Source organism: Ixodes scapularis, unplaced genomic scaffold (genome assembly GCF_016920785.2).
Source record: "Ixodes scapularis isolate PalLabHiFi unplaced genomic scaffold, ASM1692078v2 PGA_scaffold0__279_contigs__length_252992795, whole genome shotgun sequence".
NCBI lineage: Eukaryota > Metazoa > Arthropoda > Arachnida > Ixodida > Ixodidae > Ixodes > Ixodes scapularis.
Window position 1 is genome coordinate 91,000,669 of NW_024609835.1, and position 16,908 is coordinate 91,017,576.

General features: G+C 47.9%; 1 protein-coding gene across 1 annotated transcript; it reads right to left on the reverse strand.

Annotated features, from left to right (window-relative positions):
• Positions 1-4,208: 4,208 nt before the first annotated feature.
• On the reverse strand, positions 4,209-6,133 carry LOC121837058 (E3 SUMO-protein ligase ZBED1-like). The gene is made up of 5 exons (XM_042292435.1): positions 6,068-6,133; positions 5,688-5,999; positions 5,410-5,625; positions 4,539-5,015; positions 4,209-4,472 (listed from the first exon to the last, which is right to left on the reverse strand). The coding sequence occupies exons 1-5, from the start codon at positions 6,131-6,133 to the stop codon at positions 4,209-4,211; spliced, it is 1,335 nt and encodes a 444-aa protein (XP_042148369.1).
• Positions 6,134-16,908: the final 10,775 nt, after the last annotated feature.

The window sequence follows — 16,908 nt, forward strand, 5'->3', positions numbered from 1 at the left end:
GACGGTGAGGTGCGTGAAGCGAGCGTCATCTGCAAGCTTGCGATAGTCAGCCCAACAATCAGTGATTATTCTTGTTTCAGGGCCTACCCACTCGGCTATTAGCCCTTGCAGGGTTTTAGCGTCACTGGTCTCCACGGGAACAAAAAAGCAGCACCCGCTGCAACGCGCCACACCGCCGAAAACCCACTGGCCAGGCCTTAAATACCCGCGATGGTACTTGTGCCGACCGAACATACTCTCGTCTAGTTCTACAGTCACGCCTTCGCCACCAATCATGTCTGAATGCTTAAAGACGGCATTTACCTCAACCTACCGACAAAGGCTCGCCCAATCAGTTATTGTCTTACTTGCGATATCAGCCTCCCGCTGAATGACGGCGCACGGTAGGTTCTGGCATCCGGAGGATGATTTTTATGAGTTGGAGAAGCGTCAGGTGCGTGCGATCCTTCGAAAAGGGAACCGCTCCGTAGCGAGACATCGCCCTGGCACTGAACTTTGACACCGGCTTCCTCTTGGCCACCTCGCAAATCATCCACACACCAACCCCCCCCCCCCCCCCCCCCCCCCCCCCCCTGTAGCCATCCGCAGATCTAGCGCGGACTTGCAGCTTGTCATCGCAGCTTCGCACTCTGGACACGCACGAAAACCCAGAAGCCAGGAGCAGGCCAACGCGCTAAAGCAAATTAATTGCTTCAAGAGGGTCTTTCATGGCGCCAAGAAGACGGCACAAGTTGAACGCCATGGCACTGCGATGCTCGCCTCCGGAAGAATAAAACCAATAAAGCGCCCAGGGGGAACTGCGCGCTTCTTTGCATTTCTTATATTTATTTCATCCGCCATTTTATACCTCGTGACACAATTCTAACAAACTCATTGGTTGATCGGTCGGACCACACCATCGCGTGACAAAAAAAACAAAAAACAAAAAAAAAAGTTAAACGTATGTTTACGGACGGCATCGTCACAAAGAAGGGCGCAGTCGAACCCAACAACAAAATGAAGTAACAAAGTGAATAAAACTTAAAAAAAAAAAAAATAAGAAGGGAGCCGTTGGAGTTTCGGACGGCGTCTTCTTTGATGAGAGGAGCTGCTCTTGCTGCTCGGAATATTCCTTTTTGTTCTTTTTCTTACTCTACAGGGTTCCACGACCCTTATTTGAAGCTGATTTGTTAAATTAATAACAAACAACGCGTTGGAACGGAGGAGGTAGAGAGTCGTGGCGTCAGAATTTGACGTCGCAGAAAAGAAAAGAAAATAACGAATGCACAATCCATACCGTATGCCAAGACCGTTTTACTCCGCACTTGGCGAGGCCTTATGACGCAGCCGACGACCGTTAGGCTATTTATTTTGTTTCTTTAAATTTTTTATCGTGACGACTACTCCACTGTGCCTTGGAGTCTCTAGCGGAGATCCGGCAGTTTTTAATAATTATTATTATTGTCGTTTGAAGGGCACTCTTCGTATGCTGCTTCGTTCCTGACGCCATAAAAATATGGGGCGGGATTACTTTGCACCACGTATAAAAAAAATTTAAAAAGTTTAGTGCATGGTCGGATTGGTTTGTGGATACAATTAGTCCAATAAAATTAGTCCAATAATTGAAAAGTACGATTATTTAGCTTCATTATTAGCATCTTTTGTGTGCATGCGTGAAATACAGCACCCAACGAGAAGACACTAGAACAACGCTGCAACTGCTGGACCATAGACCACTTTTGAGAAAATGCGCCGCAAGACAGGGATATATACAGTATACAAGAAGTAGACTATTTAATGTCACCAAAATCCTGGGCGGGGAACTCTTGGCGGTATCAGTGTATCGTTTTGAAAGCGATACAAAAACACGTCGGGGACGCAGGAATTGTGGACCAACTTTGAGTGCGTGCGCGTCTGATCTGTGTGTATCAGTGTTGCGGAATGGGCACCCCCATTCCATTCCCATTCCATTCCGGGGAATTAGAGTTTTCGATAATTCCATTCCTTTCAACTCCTAGGAATGGGAACACTGGGCCCATTCCCACTCCTGGAATGGCTGAATCGTTCCATTCCATTCCTCTAATTCCTAAACGTAAAAACTGGCACTTGACAGCTACATTGTGTTGCCGACATGAGCAGCGTACTGCTGGCATTATCAAACGCATAAACAATTGAAAAAAAAAAAACACAAAACGTAATTACCTTAAAAGCGCTGGTGGCACAAAGTGTTTGTTTACATTATACTGCGAACATCGAAAAAGCCCCTTGATATGTCGATGCTTGTTTAAAGCGCCGCTCACACATATGCAACTGAGTAAGACCGCGAGAGACCGGATGCGCTGCAGCGCAGCTGGTCCTAAGACTTCAGAAGAGGCTTAAAACCGGTCTGGTCTCTCTCGGTCGTACTCGGTCGCAAGAGTGTGAACGGACCTTTAGACATCGGTCTCGCGACCAATTGGCTCGCAACAAACAGCAATACTTAAATCCACTATTCATCTTTTTTTTTTTTTGCATTTGATTTTTAGGATATGTCTGGCCAGCGTGTTTGTTTGATAAGACCATACAAATATCCAGTTCGTGCGTCGCGCCAAAAATAAGCTATATTACTCTATTCTTCAAATACGTGCACAGCAACACGGCTAGTACGCTGCTCGAAGCGACTCCATGCACAGCGGCAAGATCACATCCTCTGACAAAGTGCATCCTCTATAGCGCAGCACGAAAGACCGTATTGGCCATGTCACGCAACCTGTTTTAAAACACACAAGTTCACGCTTGCTTTACGAATCTCGATATTTCCTATCATATTCAATTCAATTCTTTAACTGTTTTTCAGGCATTCAATATAAAAAACGTGTGCTGGGCTCAAATATATGTTTGTTCATTGTGGTTCGTTCATTATATGGACGTTATTGGTTTATTAGTTGTCATTTGTTGATCATCTTGATCATTATTCGGACATGAGCTAACACACTTTTCTGCGTACGCGTCCGAGGTATTGCAAGGTCATTCAAGGTGCATTCCGCGAGCTCTCAGTTGCCGGTGTTTCGCGGTGACCGAAGTACCTAGCTTTAACGCGAATGGGGTTGTATGTACCGGGTGATGTCGTAAGGACCATTTGGTACGCCTTGCAAAATTCGAATTCCAATAGAACATACCTCAAACTGGGTGCGCGAACGCAGTTTCACAAAATGCTTTATTTTTTTTTTTTAAGAGAGCGTGAGAGAGAGAGATCTTATAGGTGGTGAAGTGGTTAAAAACAGGGCAAAAACGGCGGCCTCGCATTTTCTTTGCCCTCTAATGGATCTTCGTCGTTTGCACACTGCTTCGCGAGCTTGCTTTCAGGTGGCCATCGTTTATATATCTCGTCAAATTATTACGTTCCGCGGCTTTTTGCTCCTTGCAACCTCTACTTAAGCGTTCTTAGCGCTTATGCGCTGAGCAAGTTACCCGGAAGCGAGCCTGCAAACCAGTGGGGAATCAATGAAGAGGCTGATACAGGACATAGAAAATACACGGCCGCCGTATTTACTTCTTTCTTTTTTTTTATATTTCACCATCTCCGTGTTGAGCTCTAAAAAGATTTGGCATAAAACTTCTTGCGAAACGGCCTTCGCGTGGCCAGTTTTAGGTACGTACTTACGTTTGGAATTCGAATTTTGCAAGGCGTGCAAATGTGCCGATCCTTACGGCTTCACCGCAGCAGAATACTGCAACACTAATAGATCGAGCTCATTAAGCGTCCCTCGCATCCGATGCACTGCTTTGACCTTACTCCAGAGAAGGCAGGGGACAGTGCACGAATTACGCCCTGTCCTGCTCTGCCATCGCAGACCAGCAGCAGGGTTGTCGTCGTACATACAGAAAGACTGAACTTTCTTGATGCATCGCGGCAGTGGTGCCGTAGCAAAACTGGCTGGTGAGATCAGTCTATTGAAGCGAGCGCTGTGCAAGGTTTATGATGACGGCATTCCTCACAACGCATGGCGTGACAAAACCCTTATATGAGTGCAGACCCGTTAAAACAAATAAATAAATAAAGCCAAACAGTCTTCTTGCACGAACGAGGAAACTATGCGTAAGTAGCTTAGAGGCAGCTGAACAAAATCTGCCAAGAAAACTTTATTTTGTTCTCCTTCACAATTAAACGATAAACGAATTTCAAAGCTGCTAGCCGATTCGTTATAAAACACCAAGTCTACGATTCACGCCGTGTAATCCCTACCGAACTATACGTTCCTCTTCATAAACATCAGTTGTTCGAACGAGGTACTAGACAGCCGGTTTCGCTTCGCTGTCATTATGAGCGACGCCGTCGAAAATACGCGTTCTACGTCAGCTGACGTAGCATTCACTGAAAACACTGCTCTTGCAACCCGTGCGAGCAGGGGAAAACGGGCAGCGTTGGCTTTCCAAAACTTAAGAGGTGTAATCGCGTCTCCACAAGTGCCTTCTGCAAGGTAGAGTGAAACCTCTCCTCCAATAGACCCGGGCTGATTCGCTTAGTGGGTATTTTCACTTTGCCTGATGCTCTTGAACATCAGTTTGCCTGAACGCACCTCGGGGTCTACAGTCGGGACGCTGCTAGTGCTGCCATGACCTAGCAAGAGGGGCCCCCTTCCAAGCACAGCAGAATGCATCTCCTCAGCGGTTGCGGCTGGGCACCAAGACGACTTGAATCTTGGGTCTAGGAGTGTAGCCATTAAAAAAATCGAGTCACTCCACGCGCCGGCGAAGCGCTTCTGAATGCTTGCTTTTAAGCCATTAGCCATATCTCTACAAAGAAATGTGGCTTTGCTGAGGATTCCAGCGATGGAAACGTCAATGTTTCTCAATGCTGGAAGCAGCAGTCCGGCCGTTTCATGCCTCTTCTGGAGGAGTTCAGATGCCTCCTCTACTGGTGAAAGCAGCTCTATCAAGTCCGTGATGAGCCTGAGTTCGTACGTTGAGAGTTTTGTTTTCTTGCACGCGTGCAACGTGTCGGCAAGTTCTGAGTGATCGGCAAAAGTGCTAGCGAGCTTTCTCATCATTCCCAGCTGCGAGTTCCACCTCGTTGTGTTGTGGGCTTCTAGGTGCACGCCGCCACATTCATCACAGTTTCTGTGTCGGCAGTACTCTTACGTATTGAAGCTACGATGGTGCCGTATTTCTGTATTACTTCCTCAGCTTTTGAATCCTAAAATCGAGGGAAAAAAAGATTGAGAAAAAAATGACAAAGAGCAACACGCAATGCCTTACGTTCATGGTTTCAAGAAAACAATTTAAGATTATATATAACGATCGATAGTTTAGTGATCGACTTTACACTAAGTGTAGTTCAAAGGCGGACAACTAATTTCGATAGAGCCGGTCACAAAAAGCGTAACCACAAAAGATAATGTACAACCTACGTAAAAATAAATAAAGTCAGAGCGGTAGAATATAACATACCTGCCGGATAGAGTCCTTTACGGCAAGCTGCAGATTGTGGGCGGCGCAACCAAATCGGAATTGCTCCAGCTTATGAAATTCGCTTAAAAGCTCCTTGGCTAAGCTCTCCGGGCGCTCGCCGAGGATGTCAGCGTCTTCGTCTGCTTCCGTTCCCCAACCAGGAAAAGCAAAGGCCTTTATCATTGATGATGCATTATCTGTTACCACAAGAAGCACCTGAAAATTCAAATTGGTATTGTTAGTCAACACAAAATTGTAACAAAGATTTCATATTTTACCTTGTCTGATATGTTCCACTGGACAAGCGCTGCGTCATACTCAGAACGAATGCGAGCAGCTGTGTGGCTGCCCGTCAGTCGAGTGAAGGTAAGGAGGAATGTGTGAGCCGTAAAGTCATTGTCGACGAATGTGGCTTCGACTCCTAGGTAGCCTTCCATAGTCGGAGACGTCCACACGTCGAGAGAAATGCACACGTGCTCTGCTCCCGACAAAGAGGCCGATATTTTGCTTTGAAGAGCAGACACCTTCGAGGGTAGCAACTTCTCTCGCAGGTCGTCACGAGACGGCAACTTGTAGCCCAAAACAGCGACCTGAATTTGAACAAACACAAATCAATTACTCTCATGCAAGGTTACGAAGAACTATATGTAAAACTCACCGATACAAATTGCTTGAACCCTTCTCGTTCTACAATACGAAACGGCTCCATGTCAATGCATATCATATTGAATAGGGCTTCATCAAGCGCAGCTTTTCGGTGAGCCGGTACAGAGCTGCACCCAGCGCTGAAGGCGGAAGTTATTTTTGGCTGGTTCGCCTGCCCTTTTCCAACTTTCGCGTACTCGTTGTCGTGCTTCCTCTTCAGATGGCGAATAAAGTTCGATGATACGCCGACTGCACCGTGTATAGTTTCGCTGCACACCTTGCAGCGTGCAGCTTGTTTGTTTCCTTCCCGACTAATATCGAAAAATGTCTTCCACGATGCCATGACTCGATCTATTTTTTTCTTGTAATCTTCCTCTTCGCGCTGATCGAGCGGCGGGTTCACGCAGGAGACGGTACCAACCGAATCATTCTTTGGCCTCGGTGTCAGGTTGTTCGCGTTCTGGCGACGGGTGCACAGCCGGCGTCGATGGAAGCCAAAGCCTCAGTGGCAGCTAGCATCCAGCTCTCCTTTTCAGTGGCCCTCGCAACAACGGTCGCGCCTCGTCTTTCTTTCTGCAGGTCTAGTCAGTTCGGTCATGCAAAAAGAGCGCTGTCGATAGTCTACTTCGCCTTATGATGGACCACAAAAGATAGCACGAGTGCCATCGAAACCAGTCCAGTGCCTTCTGAGTGTCACGTGACCCTAGGGCGCAGCAACGCGCGCCGTGCGTGTACTGGCCCGCTCACGGTGCTGGATGGCTTGGGGTGACTTGTAGCGTCCGCAGCGGTCCATCGCAAGGTGAAAGGAAGTATGCAGAGACTAAAGTCAAAGGAAATTAGCGGGCATCGGCTAGCTTGCTTGTAACCCTAACCCACTTGAATGCAAAACATATAACAAAGAAAACAAGCATCGGAACAAGGACCAAGTAAAAGGCGGACTTGCACGTAAAATCACAGTACAAAAAAAAAAAAAAAAAAACAAGCGTCGGAGCCAAGCGCAAGAGGAGAAGGGAGAAGTGAACTTCGCTTGCTTTGTTTTAATGCCGAAGCAAACACACATTTCGCATTTCAAAGGAGTGCGCGCGAATGAACGTGGAAGGCGGCAGGGTTGGCCGCCGTTCGGCGGCGCGCGAGTCAACGAGTTAAAAGAGCTCTGCGAGTTATGAGTCGCCCCCGCTTTCACATCTCAGTCTGTGCGCGCGTGCCTTCTTCATGCCGTTGAAACAAAACAAAAAAAAAGTTACACAAGAAGGACGATGAGGAGCCATGGAGCCGCCGTGCCTGGCGGTTTCTTGCTTGGTCACTCCTTCGTTTCTTTTGCTTGTTGCTTGGTTTCTTGTTTCACTCTCGTGTAACGCCAGTGAAGCCCGTCTACGCCTCCGTGAAAGGCGCCACCGCCTTTCACCGAGCACTGCCGCAGAACGAGCAGCTCCTACCCACGACCGGCCTACCTCGGTGCCGTTCCTGGCTAGGCCGGAGCTTTTCGGCCGCGAGGTTCAGTTGGTGCGGTCGCGGTCGGCGAGGTTTGGCGAGACGAGAGCGATGGCATCCTCGGAGCGTTCGGAAGCGAACTCGCTCGCCAGGGATTGCGCACACACGACGCCTCTGGTCCAGAGTGGTCCAGAGTAGCCCGGCGGCCCGGCCCGGAGCCCAAAACGCTTGGGTTTTGATGTTTCTTCCGTCTCGTGCGAGACCACCGCTGCCACTGCTGCCACCGCGACCAATGCGACCACCGCTTGAAACTGTTGAAACCACCTCGAGTAACCGCGAGACTGGCCGCGAGAGCGGAAACGCCGTCATCTCACCGGAAATCGACCTATCCGAGCTCTCGCGTACCATCTCCGACGACGGAGCTCGCGGAGCGCGCTCCGCCACCGTGCACCGGAAGTGAGACGACGTCGTTTAGTTTAGCTCGAGTGGACTCTGACCGCTGGAGCGCGCTCGAGCGCGTTAACTTAACGCGCCCATTGGCTTTATTCTTCCAGAGGCGAGCATCGCAGTGCCATGGCGTTCAACTTGTGCCGTCTTCTTGGCGCCATGAAAGACCCTCTTGAAGCAATTAATTTGCTTTAGCGCGTTGGCCTGCTCCTGGCTTCTGGGTTTTCGTGCGTGTCCAGAGTGCGAAGCTGCGACGACAAGCTGCAAGTCCGCGCTAGATCTGAGGATGGCTACGCGGGGGAGGGGGGGGGGGGGGGGGGTTTGGTGTGTGGATGATTCGTGAGGTGGCCAAGAGGAAGCCGGTGTCAAAGTTCAGCGCCAGGGCGATGTCTCGCTACGGAGCGGTTCCCTTTTCGAAGGATCGCACGCACCTGACGCTTCTCCAACTCATAAAAATCATCCTCCGGATGCCAGAACCTACCGTGCGCCGTCATTCAGCGGGAGGCTGATATCGCAAGTAAGACAATAACTGATTGGGCGAGCCTTTCTCGGTAGGTTGTGGTAAATGCCGTCTTTAAGCATTCAGACATGATTGGTGGCGAAGGCGTGACTGTAGAACTAGACGAGAGTATGTTCGGTCGGCACAAGTACCATCGCGGGTATTTAAGGCCTGGCCAGTGGGTTTTCGGCGGTGTGGCGCGTTGCAGCGGGTGCTGCTTTTTTGTTCCCGTGGAGACTAGTGACGCTAAAACCCTGCAAGGGCTAATAGCCGAGTGGGTCCGCCCTGAAACAAGAATAATCACTGATTGTTGGGCTGACTATCGCAAGCTTGCAGATGACGCTCGCTTCACGCACCTCACCGTCAAGCAACTTTGTCGACGCGAACACTGGTGCGCACACCAATACGGTGGATTGCACCTGGGCCCACGTCAAAAACTCTCTTCCATCTGGACGGCGCGAGAGCCACTATCTCACTGGTCACCTTGCAAAGTTCATGTTTTGGAGGAGAGACAAGGCGCGCGGAAACACTGATAGATTCCAGTCGTTCGTCGCCGCGGCCGCCAAAATCTAGAGCCCCGACGCAGACACGGCGAGGATTCTGACGGCCCCGCTGACTTCGAGGGATCCGCTGCGCTGAGCCCGTCACCCGCCTGCATGCATAAAGACGACTTATGCGCCAACCGCTCGTCAAGTGCTCGTTACGTCAGTTATAGGTTCTGGTAGCGGTCTAAACGGTCCTTTCCAGGGCCCCCATATTTTGCAAACGGAGCTGTGTTTTGAATGCGGCACCCCGTGTCTCTGTAAAAAGTTCACAGGAAAGACCCAGCAAAGGTATCTGGTCCCCAACTTGGATATCGGGTGTTATGATTCAAATAAAAATTGTTCTTGCTTATTTCGCGCCTTTGAACCCAATAAATGCCGCAGTTGCAGTCGTCCCGCAGTTCTGTTGCTCGCCCATTCGTCGTCGGCATGGCTCAGCTTCGTCGTCTTTGCTAGCGGCGCACTGGCGGAGCCGGCCTTTGATCCGAACAAATGCCGCCGTTGCAGTCGTCCCGCGGTGTTGTTGCTTGCTCGATCGCCGTTGGCGTGTCTCAGCTTCGTCGTCTTTGCCAACGGCGCACCGGCGGAGGCGGTTGATCTGACACACCGCGTTCGGCTTTGGCTAGCAGACGGCGTTCGTAAAATGGCGTCAGCTGTTGCTGGCTTCACGCGGCGGTACCGTTCGTGCTTCTATTCGTTCGGCGTTCGTTGCCATGGTGACGGCGAGGAAAGCAGACGAACTTTTTGATTCGGAAGAACGCTGCGGCGCAGCGATACCAGGTGCGTTCTAAGGCCCTTCCCGCATGCTTTTCAATGGGCGGAAGGCGAACAAAAAGAGTTCGAAATAAGGACTTAACGCAGAAGGCTGCATTTCTCCAGCGCCTCATAATTTGACGAGCCTTTCACGAAAAGCATGTTCTTTTGGCCATCCCGCGTCCTGTTTTTTTTTTATCCGGAACATGGGTCTAAAGTATCACACTGCCGCTTCTTGTACCGCGGTGCAGCGGATTAGCTCATGCACTGCGGTTCCGGTTCCTGTGGTTGGGTGTGCATCAGCAGCACCATGGCGGACATGTGGGATGCTGAAATAGAAATGCGACAAATGCTCTTAGATACGCGATTAATGCATATGTGTGTTGACGGCTTAACGCCCAGAAGAGCCTTCTGGGTGCGCGAAATCTTTCGCCACCGAGATACCGACGGATATTCGGCGAACCTTGTTTATATGCTGAGGGACCGAGACACAGAGCTCTTTCGAAGGCGATTATTTTTAACCGCGTGTCTTTGAAATCAGGGTCACGCACTTCGAATAGAAAGCGATGAAGTCGTACCCAATGAATTATGGCGAATTCCACTGGGCGTTTTGGAGCGCGCCGGGATCAGTTGACCAGATCCGGATTGGAGCACACGATCCGAACGGGGTCGCGCTGCCTACGGATCCTCAGTGGAACATAACCACTGCTCCGGGATCGGTGGATGCCTTCCCGTCATTCAACTGCCCGGGAATCCCCTTTTCGCGGCCGCCGCGGTCGTTTCGAAGACGTTTTCGCAATCGCGGCGCTAACACGTGTTCGACGCACGAGTGGCAGGAATGGCTCAAGCGCTTCTAGCAACGTACGATTGCCGGAATGCCCGTAGCGCGGCAAATACCTTCTCTTCTCCTTCCTGGAAAACGAACCAGCTGTCGAGCCAATGGGTAAGCAAGCGGCCATTACGAATTCTTCTGATGTCGAGACAATCTAGGAGCCCAGCCCGCGACGTGCTTCTTCTTCTTCTGAGGCGAGATGGGCGAAATCACCGTAGGCGAAATCAGGCGAGATGCCCCACGAGAAAGGAAGTCACGTGTGTGCGCCGAGGGCTCCGAAATCGGTGGAGCGACTTTTCTCGTGGCCAATTCCACGGGTCGTTTTGGAGCGCGCCGGGGACGATTTTTCCGGAGCGAGCCTAATTCACGGGGCGATCGGGATCGAGACAAACTTGTTCCACTGGTCATTTTGGATTAGCTCCCGCTCCAGACCTCGATCTGGATCCGAGAAAAGTCGCTCCCCCGATTTTGGCGGATTCAACCGGAAGCCAGCCGGGTCAGCCCTCGGCGCACACACGTGACTTCCTTTCTCGCGGGCATCTCGCCTGATCTCGCCTCAGAAGAAATGGTAATGGCCGCTTGCTTACCCCTTGGTATGGTGGCTAGAGAGTTGGGTGTGTCGAGCGGCGGCCGGCGCGCGGCACCAAAAGGAAATCTGTCGCCAGGAGGCGCCTCGGAAGCCCTGTATGCTATCCGACCGCGGCGTCAGCGGCATTTTGGCTGCGCTGGGGCCGACATGCGCTGCATGCGGACCTTTTCCCGGCCACTTGTCGGCTGTGTTTTTTTACAAAATTAATTCGTGTGGCATAATGAAAGTCTGATAAACCTGCATTCGATAGTTGACCCGATTTTGGAGCGTCGAGGAAGGTAAATCCGCAATTGAAGTCCTACTCTTCTCACCGCAACGCTGACGGAGTAATATAAAAAATGGGGCAATTTATTATTTTTTTTTTAAATTTTCTCTCGTGTACTATGTTTTCAAAATACGTAAAACGACCGCCGAGGAATCAGCATCCGTGACGAAATTTCGCGTTTCAAGCCGCTGTGTTACGTCTATCAAATGAATCGACGCTGAACGGCTCAGGCATTTTGACATTAAAATATGTGTGAGGACGCTGGGTACTTCTGGAGCAATTTCCCTGTGATTCAAGAGCAGACATGGCTGGCGAGAAACAACGCGAAAAGTTGTCATGACACAAAGCAAACAATGCATTTTTGGCACTTTACATGTTTATACAACGTGGAAAAGCAATGAAATACAAAATCGATTTTAAAAGAGAGTGAGCGAAGTAACATATTATACATCATAGGGTGTTTATTTATAACAAAAATCGGCGGATGTTTATCGGCGTTTATTTATTTCACCAATACCGGTGCTTTTTGGTGAATTCTCTCATGCAGACGCTAAAAACGGGGATCATCGGGGGCGGGGAGATTGCGAATGCAAACCAGCGCTGGAGACGAAAAACATTCCAAATTTTATTTACGTCTTTTACACAACCTCTTTCACACAGGATTATTGTTGTATATGCATGCATACATTCCTAGGCTCCTGTCTGTCACTGACGCCCGCTCCTTCCTGTTGACGACGCGAAAGGTCAGCGTTGGGTAAAATACATCTAAAAGATACTTCAGGTAATTAAAGTACAAAGTAAATGAGACGTGATGTACTTTAAGTAAATTTATATGAAATACACTGGGAACAACGTACTTGAAGTAAAGAACTATAAGTACAATGTACTTTCAATGTAAAGTACAATTATTTTAACACAATCTTTCATGATGCCCTTTCATTCCCCTTTACAGTGATTTTTTTTTTTTAAATTGTATGCATTGCCCAAGGGTAATCAAGGGTGCAGTGCCTCACAGAGTAGTTTTTTTTTTTTTTTTCAGGAATGGAGCCGAATTCAGAAGACCCTCTTCTGAATTTGGCACCCCTTGCACTGGATTGTAGCACCCAAGGGGGTTAAATGTAATAGGACGGAGCATGACGTCTGCCCCATAGCTCTCATAGAAAAATGTCCTCTCCTTAATAAAAAGAAGAAAAAAAAATGCGTGTGCAAGCGAGCTGGTGATAATTACATCCCCAGAAATCTGTGCCATCGCATGCTAGCGCCATCTCTTGGCGGATTATGGCAACGCTCCCATAGAAGCAATGTATTAAATATAGAAATACGGAAATATTTGCTCAACATCACATTTTTTCAGATTTGCCATGCTACCCGTCCAATCTCTGACCCGATCCAATCCTTCCGCAAAAAAGTCAAGATTACAGCGCATAAACTGCAGGTTCCTCATTCGAGTAAATTATTTGATGCATAGCCACTATGGGTGGTATCAGGTTTGATCGGTTTTTAAAATATATTATTAGGTGTGTGAAATAAATTTTAATTTTATATTATAAATACAACCCTCCCCCAATCATATGACAAAGTTTCGTGATTTGTATGATATTTTGTAATGCGTAGAAAACATCCTTCTGGGGCACCTCTCCCAAACGTGCCACACAAAGTGATTTTCGAACCTCCCTAATTTAAAAATACAGAAAGATACGAGATTTGCAATATAACTGCGACAAGGCAAAAACATCCAGGAAGCGTAGTGTACGCTCTGTCTTCTCTCAAACTTATTCGCTCGGGTTCCTGAGACCAGTTTGTCGAACCAGGCGCATAATCGACCAGCCAGCTGTTCAGAATCGTTTCCTGCATTCTGCTGCTGGGATCACTAAACTACCAAACAAAGAAAGCAACTATTTGTTTTTTCATTTAGAAATTTTATCATGGCTAAGAAAGGTATAGAAATATTGTTATTAATCATTAAAAAATTATTGACCTCGGCGAAGCTACATTCAGGGCGAATAAAGTGGGAATATTGAGTGATTATTTGGCAAGGAAGCTGACTGTACTTGATAGTCTCTTCATGACACGTCAAGCACATAAATTCAAAATATCAAGTAAAAAACATGTCGGTCGATCCAGCGAGGAGAACATTGGAAAATGAAAACTACGTAACGTCCTCGCTCGAACGCCTTTCCCATCGAGGAGGTTTATTTTCAAGGATATGCAGTTGTACCATGATTGATTTGATGGACTTAAATTTCATCATTTTTCCCAGTTAAAGACCCGAATGTTCTAAACAAGTTCCTTGTGGATGAGCGGAGGCCCAAATTTGAAAAGTTGGACGAAGCCGTCAAAACGGAAAAACCAGGTCTAGTTTGAAGCGGTTTTTCTCAAGACAGATTTATTTCCAAGTATTTGCCATGGCACCAGCATGTAGTAGAGGGATGAAAATGATATATTTCGCCTAAAATGGGTGCATGAGCCGTGCTCCAAAAGTTCCCTGTGAAGGCGCGGGTGCTCAAACTTTAAAAATGGGACGAAACCGTCGAAACAAAAAAAACCAGGTCCACTTCGGAGCGGTTTTTCTCAAGACAGATTTATTTCCAAGTATTTGCCATCGCACTAGCATGTAGTAGAGGGATGAAAATTATATATTTCGCCCAGAATGGGTGCATGAGCCGTGCTCCAAAAGTTCCATGTGAAGGCGCGGGTGCTCAAACTTTAAGAATGGGACGAAACTGTCGAAATGGAAAAACCAGGTCCACTTCGGAGCGGTTTTTCTCAAGACAGATTTATTTCCAAGCATTTGCCATGGCACTAGCATGTAGTAGAGGGATGAAAATTATATATTTCGCCCAGAATGGGTGCATGAGTCGTGCTCCAAAAGTTCCATGTGAAGGCGCGGGTGCTCAAACTTTAAAAATGGGACGAAACTGTCGAAATGGAAAAACCAGGTCCACTTCGGAGCGGTTTTTCTCAAGACAGATTTATTTCCAAGTATTTGCCATCGCACTAGCATGTAGTAGAGGGATGAAAATTATATATTTCGCCCAGAATGGGTGCATGAGCCGTGCTCCGAAAGTTCCCTGTGAAGGCGCGGGTGCTCAAACTTTAAAAATGGGACGAAACCGTCGAAACAAAAAAACCAGGTCCACTTCGGAGCGGTTTTTCTCAAGACAGATTTATTTCCAAGTATTTGCCATGGCACTAGCATGTAGTAGAGGGATGAAAATTATATATTTCGCCCAGAATCAATGCATGAGCCGTGCTCCAAAAGTTCCCTGTGAAGGCGCGGGTGCTCAAACTTTAAAAATGGGACGAAACCGTCGAAACGGAAAAACCAGGTCCACTTCGGAGCGGTTTTTCTCAAGACAGATTTATTTCCAAGTATTTGTCATGGCACTAGCATGTAGTAGAGGGATGAAAATTATATATTGCGATCAGAATGGGTGCATGAGCCGTGCTCCAAAAGTTCCCTGTGAAGGCGCGTGTGCTCAAATTTGAGAAGTAGGGCGAAACCGTCAGTACTGAAAAACCAGGTCCACTTTGAAGCGTTTTTTTTTTTCGAAATAGAGTTATTTTCAAGTATGATACCAGCATGTAGTAGAGGGATGAAAATTATATATTTCGCGTCGTCTACCACTTGAGTATAGAGAGACCAAGGTTCGAGGAGATATCATAGAAACAACATCTGAGCGGATGAACACTGAAACCTTTCAGACTCGCCAAACTGCTTGGCCCATGGACAACACGACAACGACCAACGAGCCTTCAAAGCAATTCTAAAAGCGCAACGTGCGCGCGTGCGTGCATCGTGTATGCGGACGCGAAGTGATAAGCTAAGCTATGTTTTTTCTTTAACACTAACTTTGATCTCCCCTTTCCTAACGAAGTAGCCAGACCCTCAGTCTTTGTTCAATAAAACGGTGGCCGGAAGCGTACTGCTGTAGAAAATTATGTTAGCCCTGGAATAAAGAGCATTGAGAAAGAAACGGGTATTACTCTGTCTCAGTCACGAATGAACAGAAAGGTACTTCACGAACCTCGGAACCAAACCAACACAGAGAGAGCGCCACGTGATCAGACGGTATTGCGCAGCAGTGCGAAAAATGTAAAGTCATGTGGCACGCTCACCGGGCTCGGTTGGCTGGGATGAATCGTAACGTTTGCTGCGGTTCATTAAAGAGAAAAATTAGATAGAGCTATAAATAAGAAATTATAAACCAAATCGTGTAGGAGATTCTCATGGAACTCGCAGCATTTTGCACCGTCTTTTATGGCGTAAACGCTTCTTCGTTAAAGGGGTCTGGAACTGTTATGGAACCTCCATGAATCTTTGTCGACTTCCGTGAGGTCCTTTATATGGCTTCTTCCGTGAGTGCTTTTTTGGAATTCTGAAGATGCTCCGGAAGGGTACTGCGGGGGGATCACGTAGTGGTCGACGGTCACGCGTGACCCCACGGATCATGGGCACTTGACCGTGCGACCAGCAGGTTCGTTATTTCTAGTGTGGCTACGTGGTGGACGAAAACCGATGGGCCATGGTCACGTGACCCCCACCCACAAGCAAACGACGCTTACGCATGAACATGTGGCCAGCAAAAGTGCGCTATCATCAGTATTGTCAGGTTGCTTCCGACTCAGTCACGCGACCATGTGTGGCCATCAAAGGTGCGCTATTTCTTATGTGGTCACGCGGTGTACGGGACCCCACGGACTATGGTCACGTGACCTCAGTGACGATGGACAGGTGATCCCTTATGATCATGATCACGTGTCCGTGCGACCAGCGAAGGTGCGATATCTTATGTGGTTGCAACCACCACCCCCTCGACAGACCGACCGACGTGAAAACTGAGAAAGGTTTTTTAACATTATGATGTGTGAGGGCAGACATTAACATAAGTTCACGACGTTTTTGTTAGAGTATTTGAAGGCCTTGAGGAACACGGGCTCTAATCATTGTTGTGAGGTCATGCTATATGATCAAATTTAAACGACTGTGTCTGTTTAAAGCAATTAACGGAATAGGACCAAAGAATTTCATACTTCAGGAATATATCGCATATTTACTCGAATTAGTTTTTATACTAGACCTCGGCGTTTGGACAAAATCAAAGATTCGGGAGTTCCGCTCGTTTCAGCTGAATTTACTGTGGAGTTATAAAGTCGTTCCTAAATCCTCCGATTTCCTCTTCTTACTAGCAGGAACCAATTTCGCTCGGTGGCCGCTGTGTCAGCGGAGTAGTACTCACGCATTAGAATAAGAACGGCGTTGCATTGCACTTTTGGAACTACTTTTCTGATAGGAGTATCAGAAAGTTACGCTGGAATTATGCGGAAGTGAAAAAGGCAATATCATTCATGTTGTTGACCGAACAACATTTCTATTTTTCCACACGTACGTGTTTTTGATTATATACAACGCACATGCGCAGCAGCCTGTTTCTTGAAATGTGAATAATCTTCACAATCTCGGTGCAGCAGTCCTCACTACTGCTCTTATGTCAT

What these genes read in the sequence shown, in the direction of transcription:
- LOC121837058 (XM_042292435.1), bottom strand. Translation starts at nt 6,133, where the DNA reads ATGATATGCATTGACATGGAGCCGTTTCGTATTGTAGAACGAGAAGGG. An exon ending in AGTGGAACATATCAGACAAG is followed by an intron (nt 5,626 to 5,687) that starts GTAAAATATGAA and finishes TTGAATTTTCAG; the next exon opens with GTGCTTCTTGTGGTAACAGA. An exon ending in TCCCGACTGTAGACCCCGAG is followed by an intron (nt 4,473 to 4,538) that starts GTGCGTTCAGGC and finishes TAAGCGAATCAG; the next exon opens with CCCGGGTCTATTGGAGGAGA.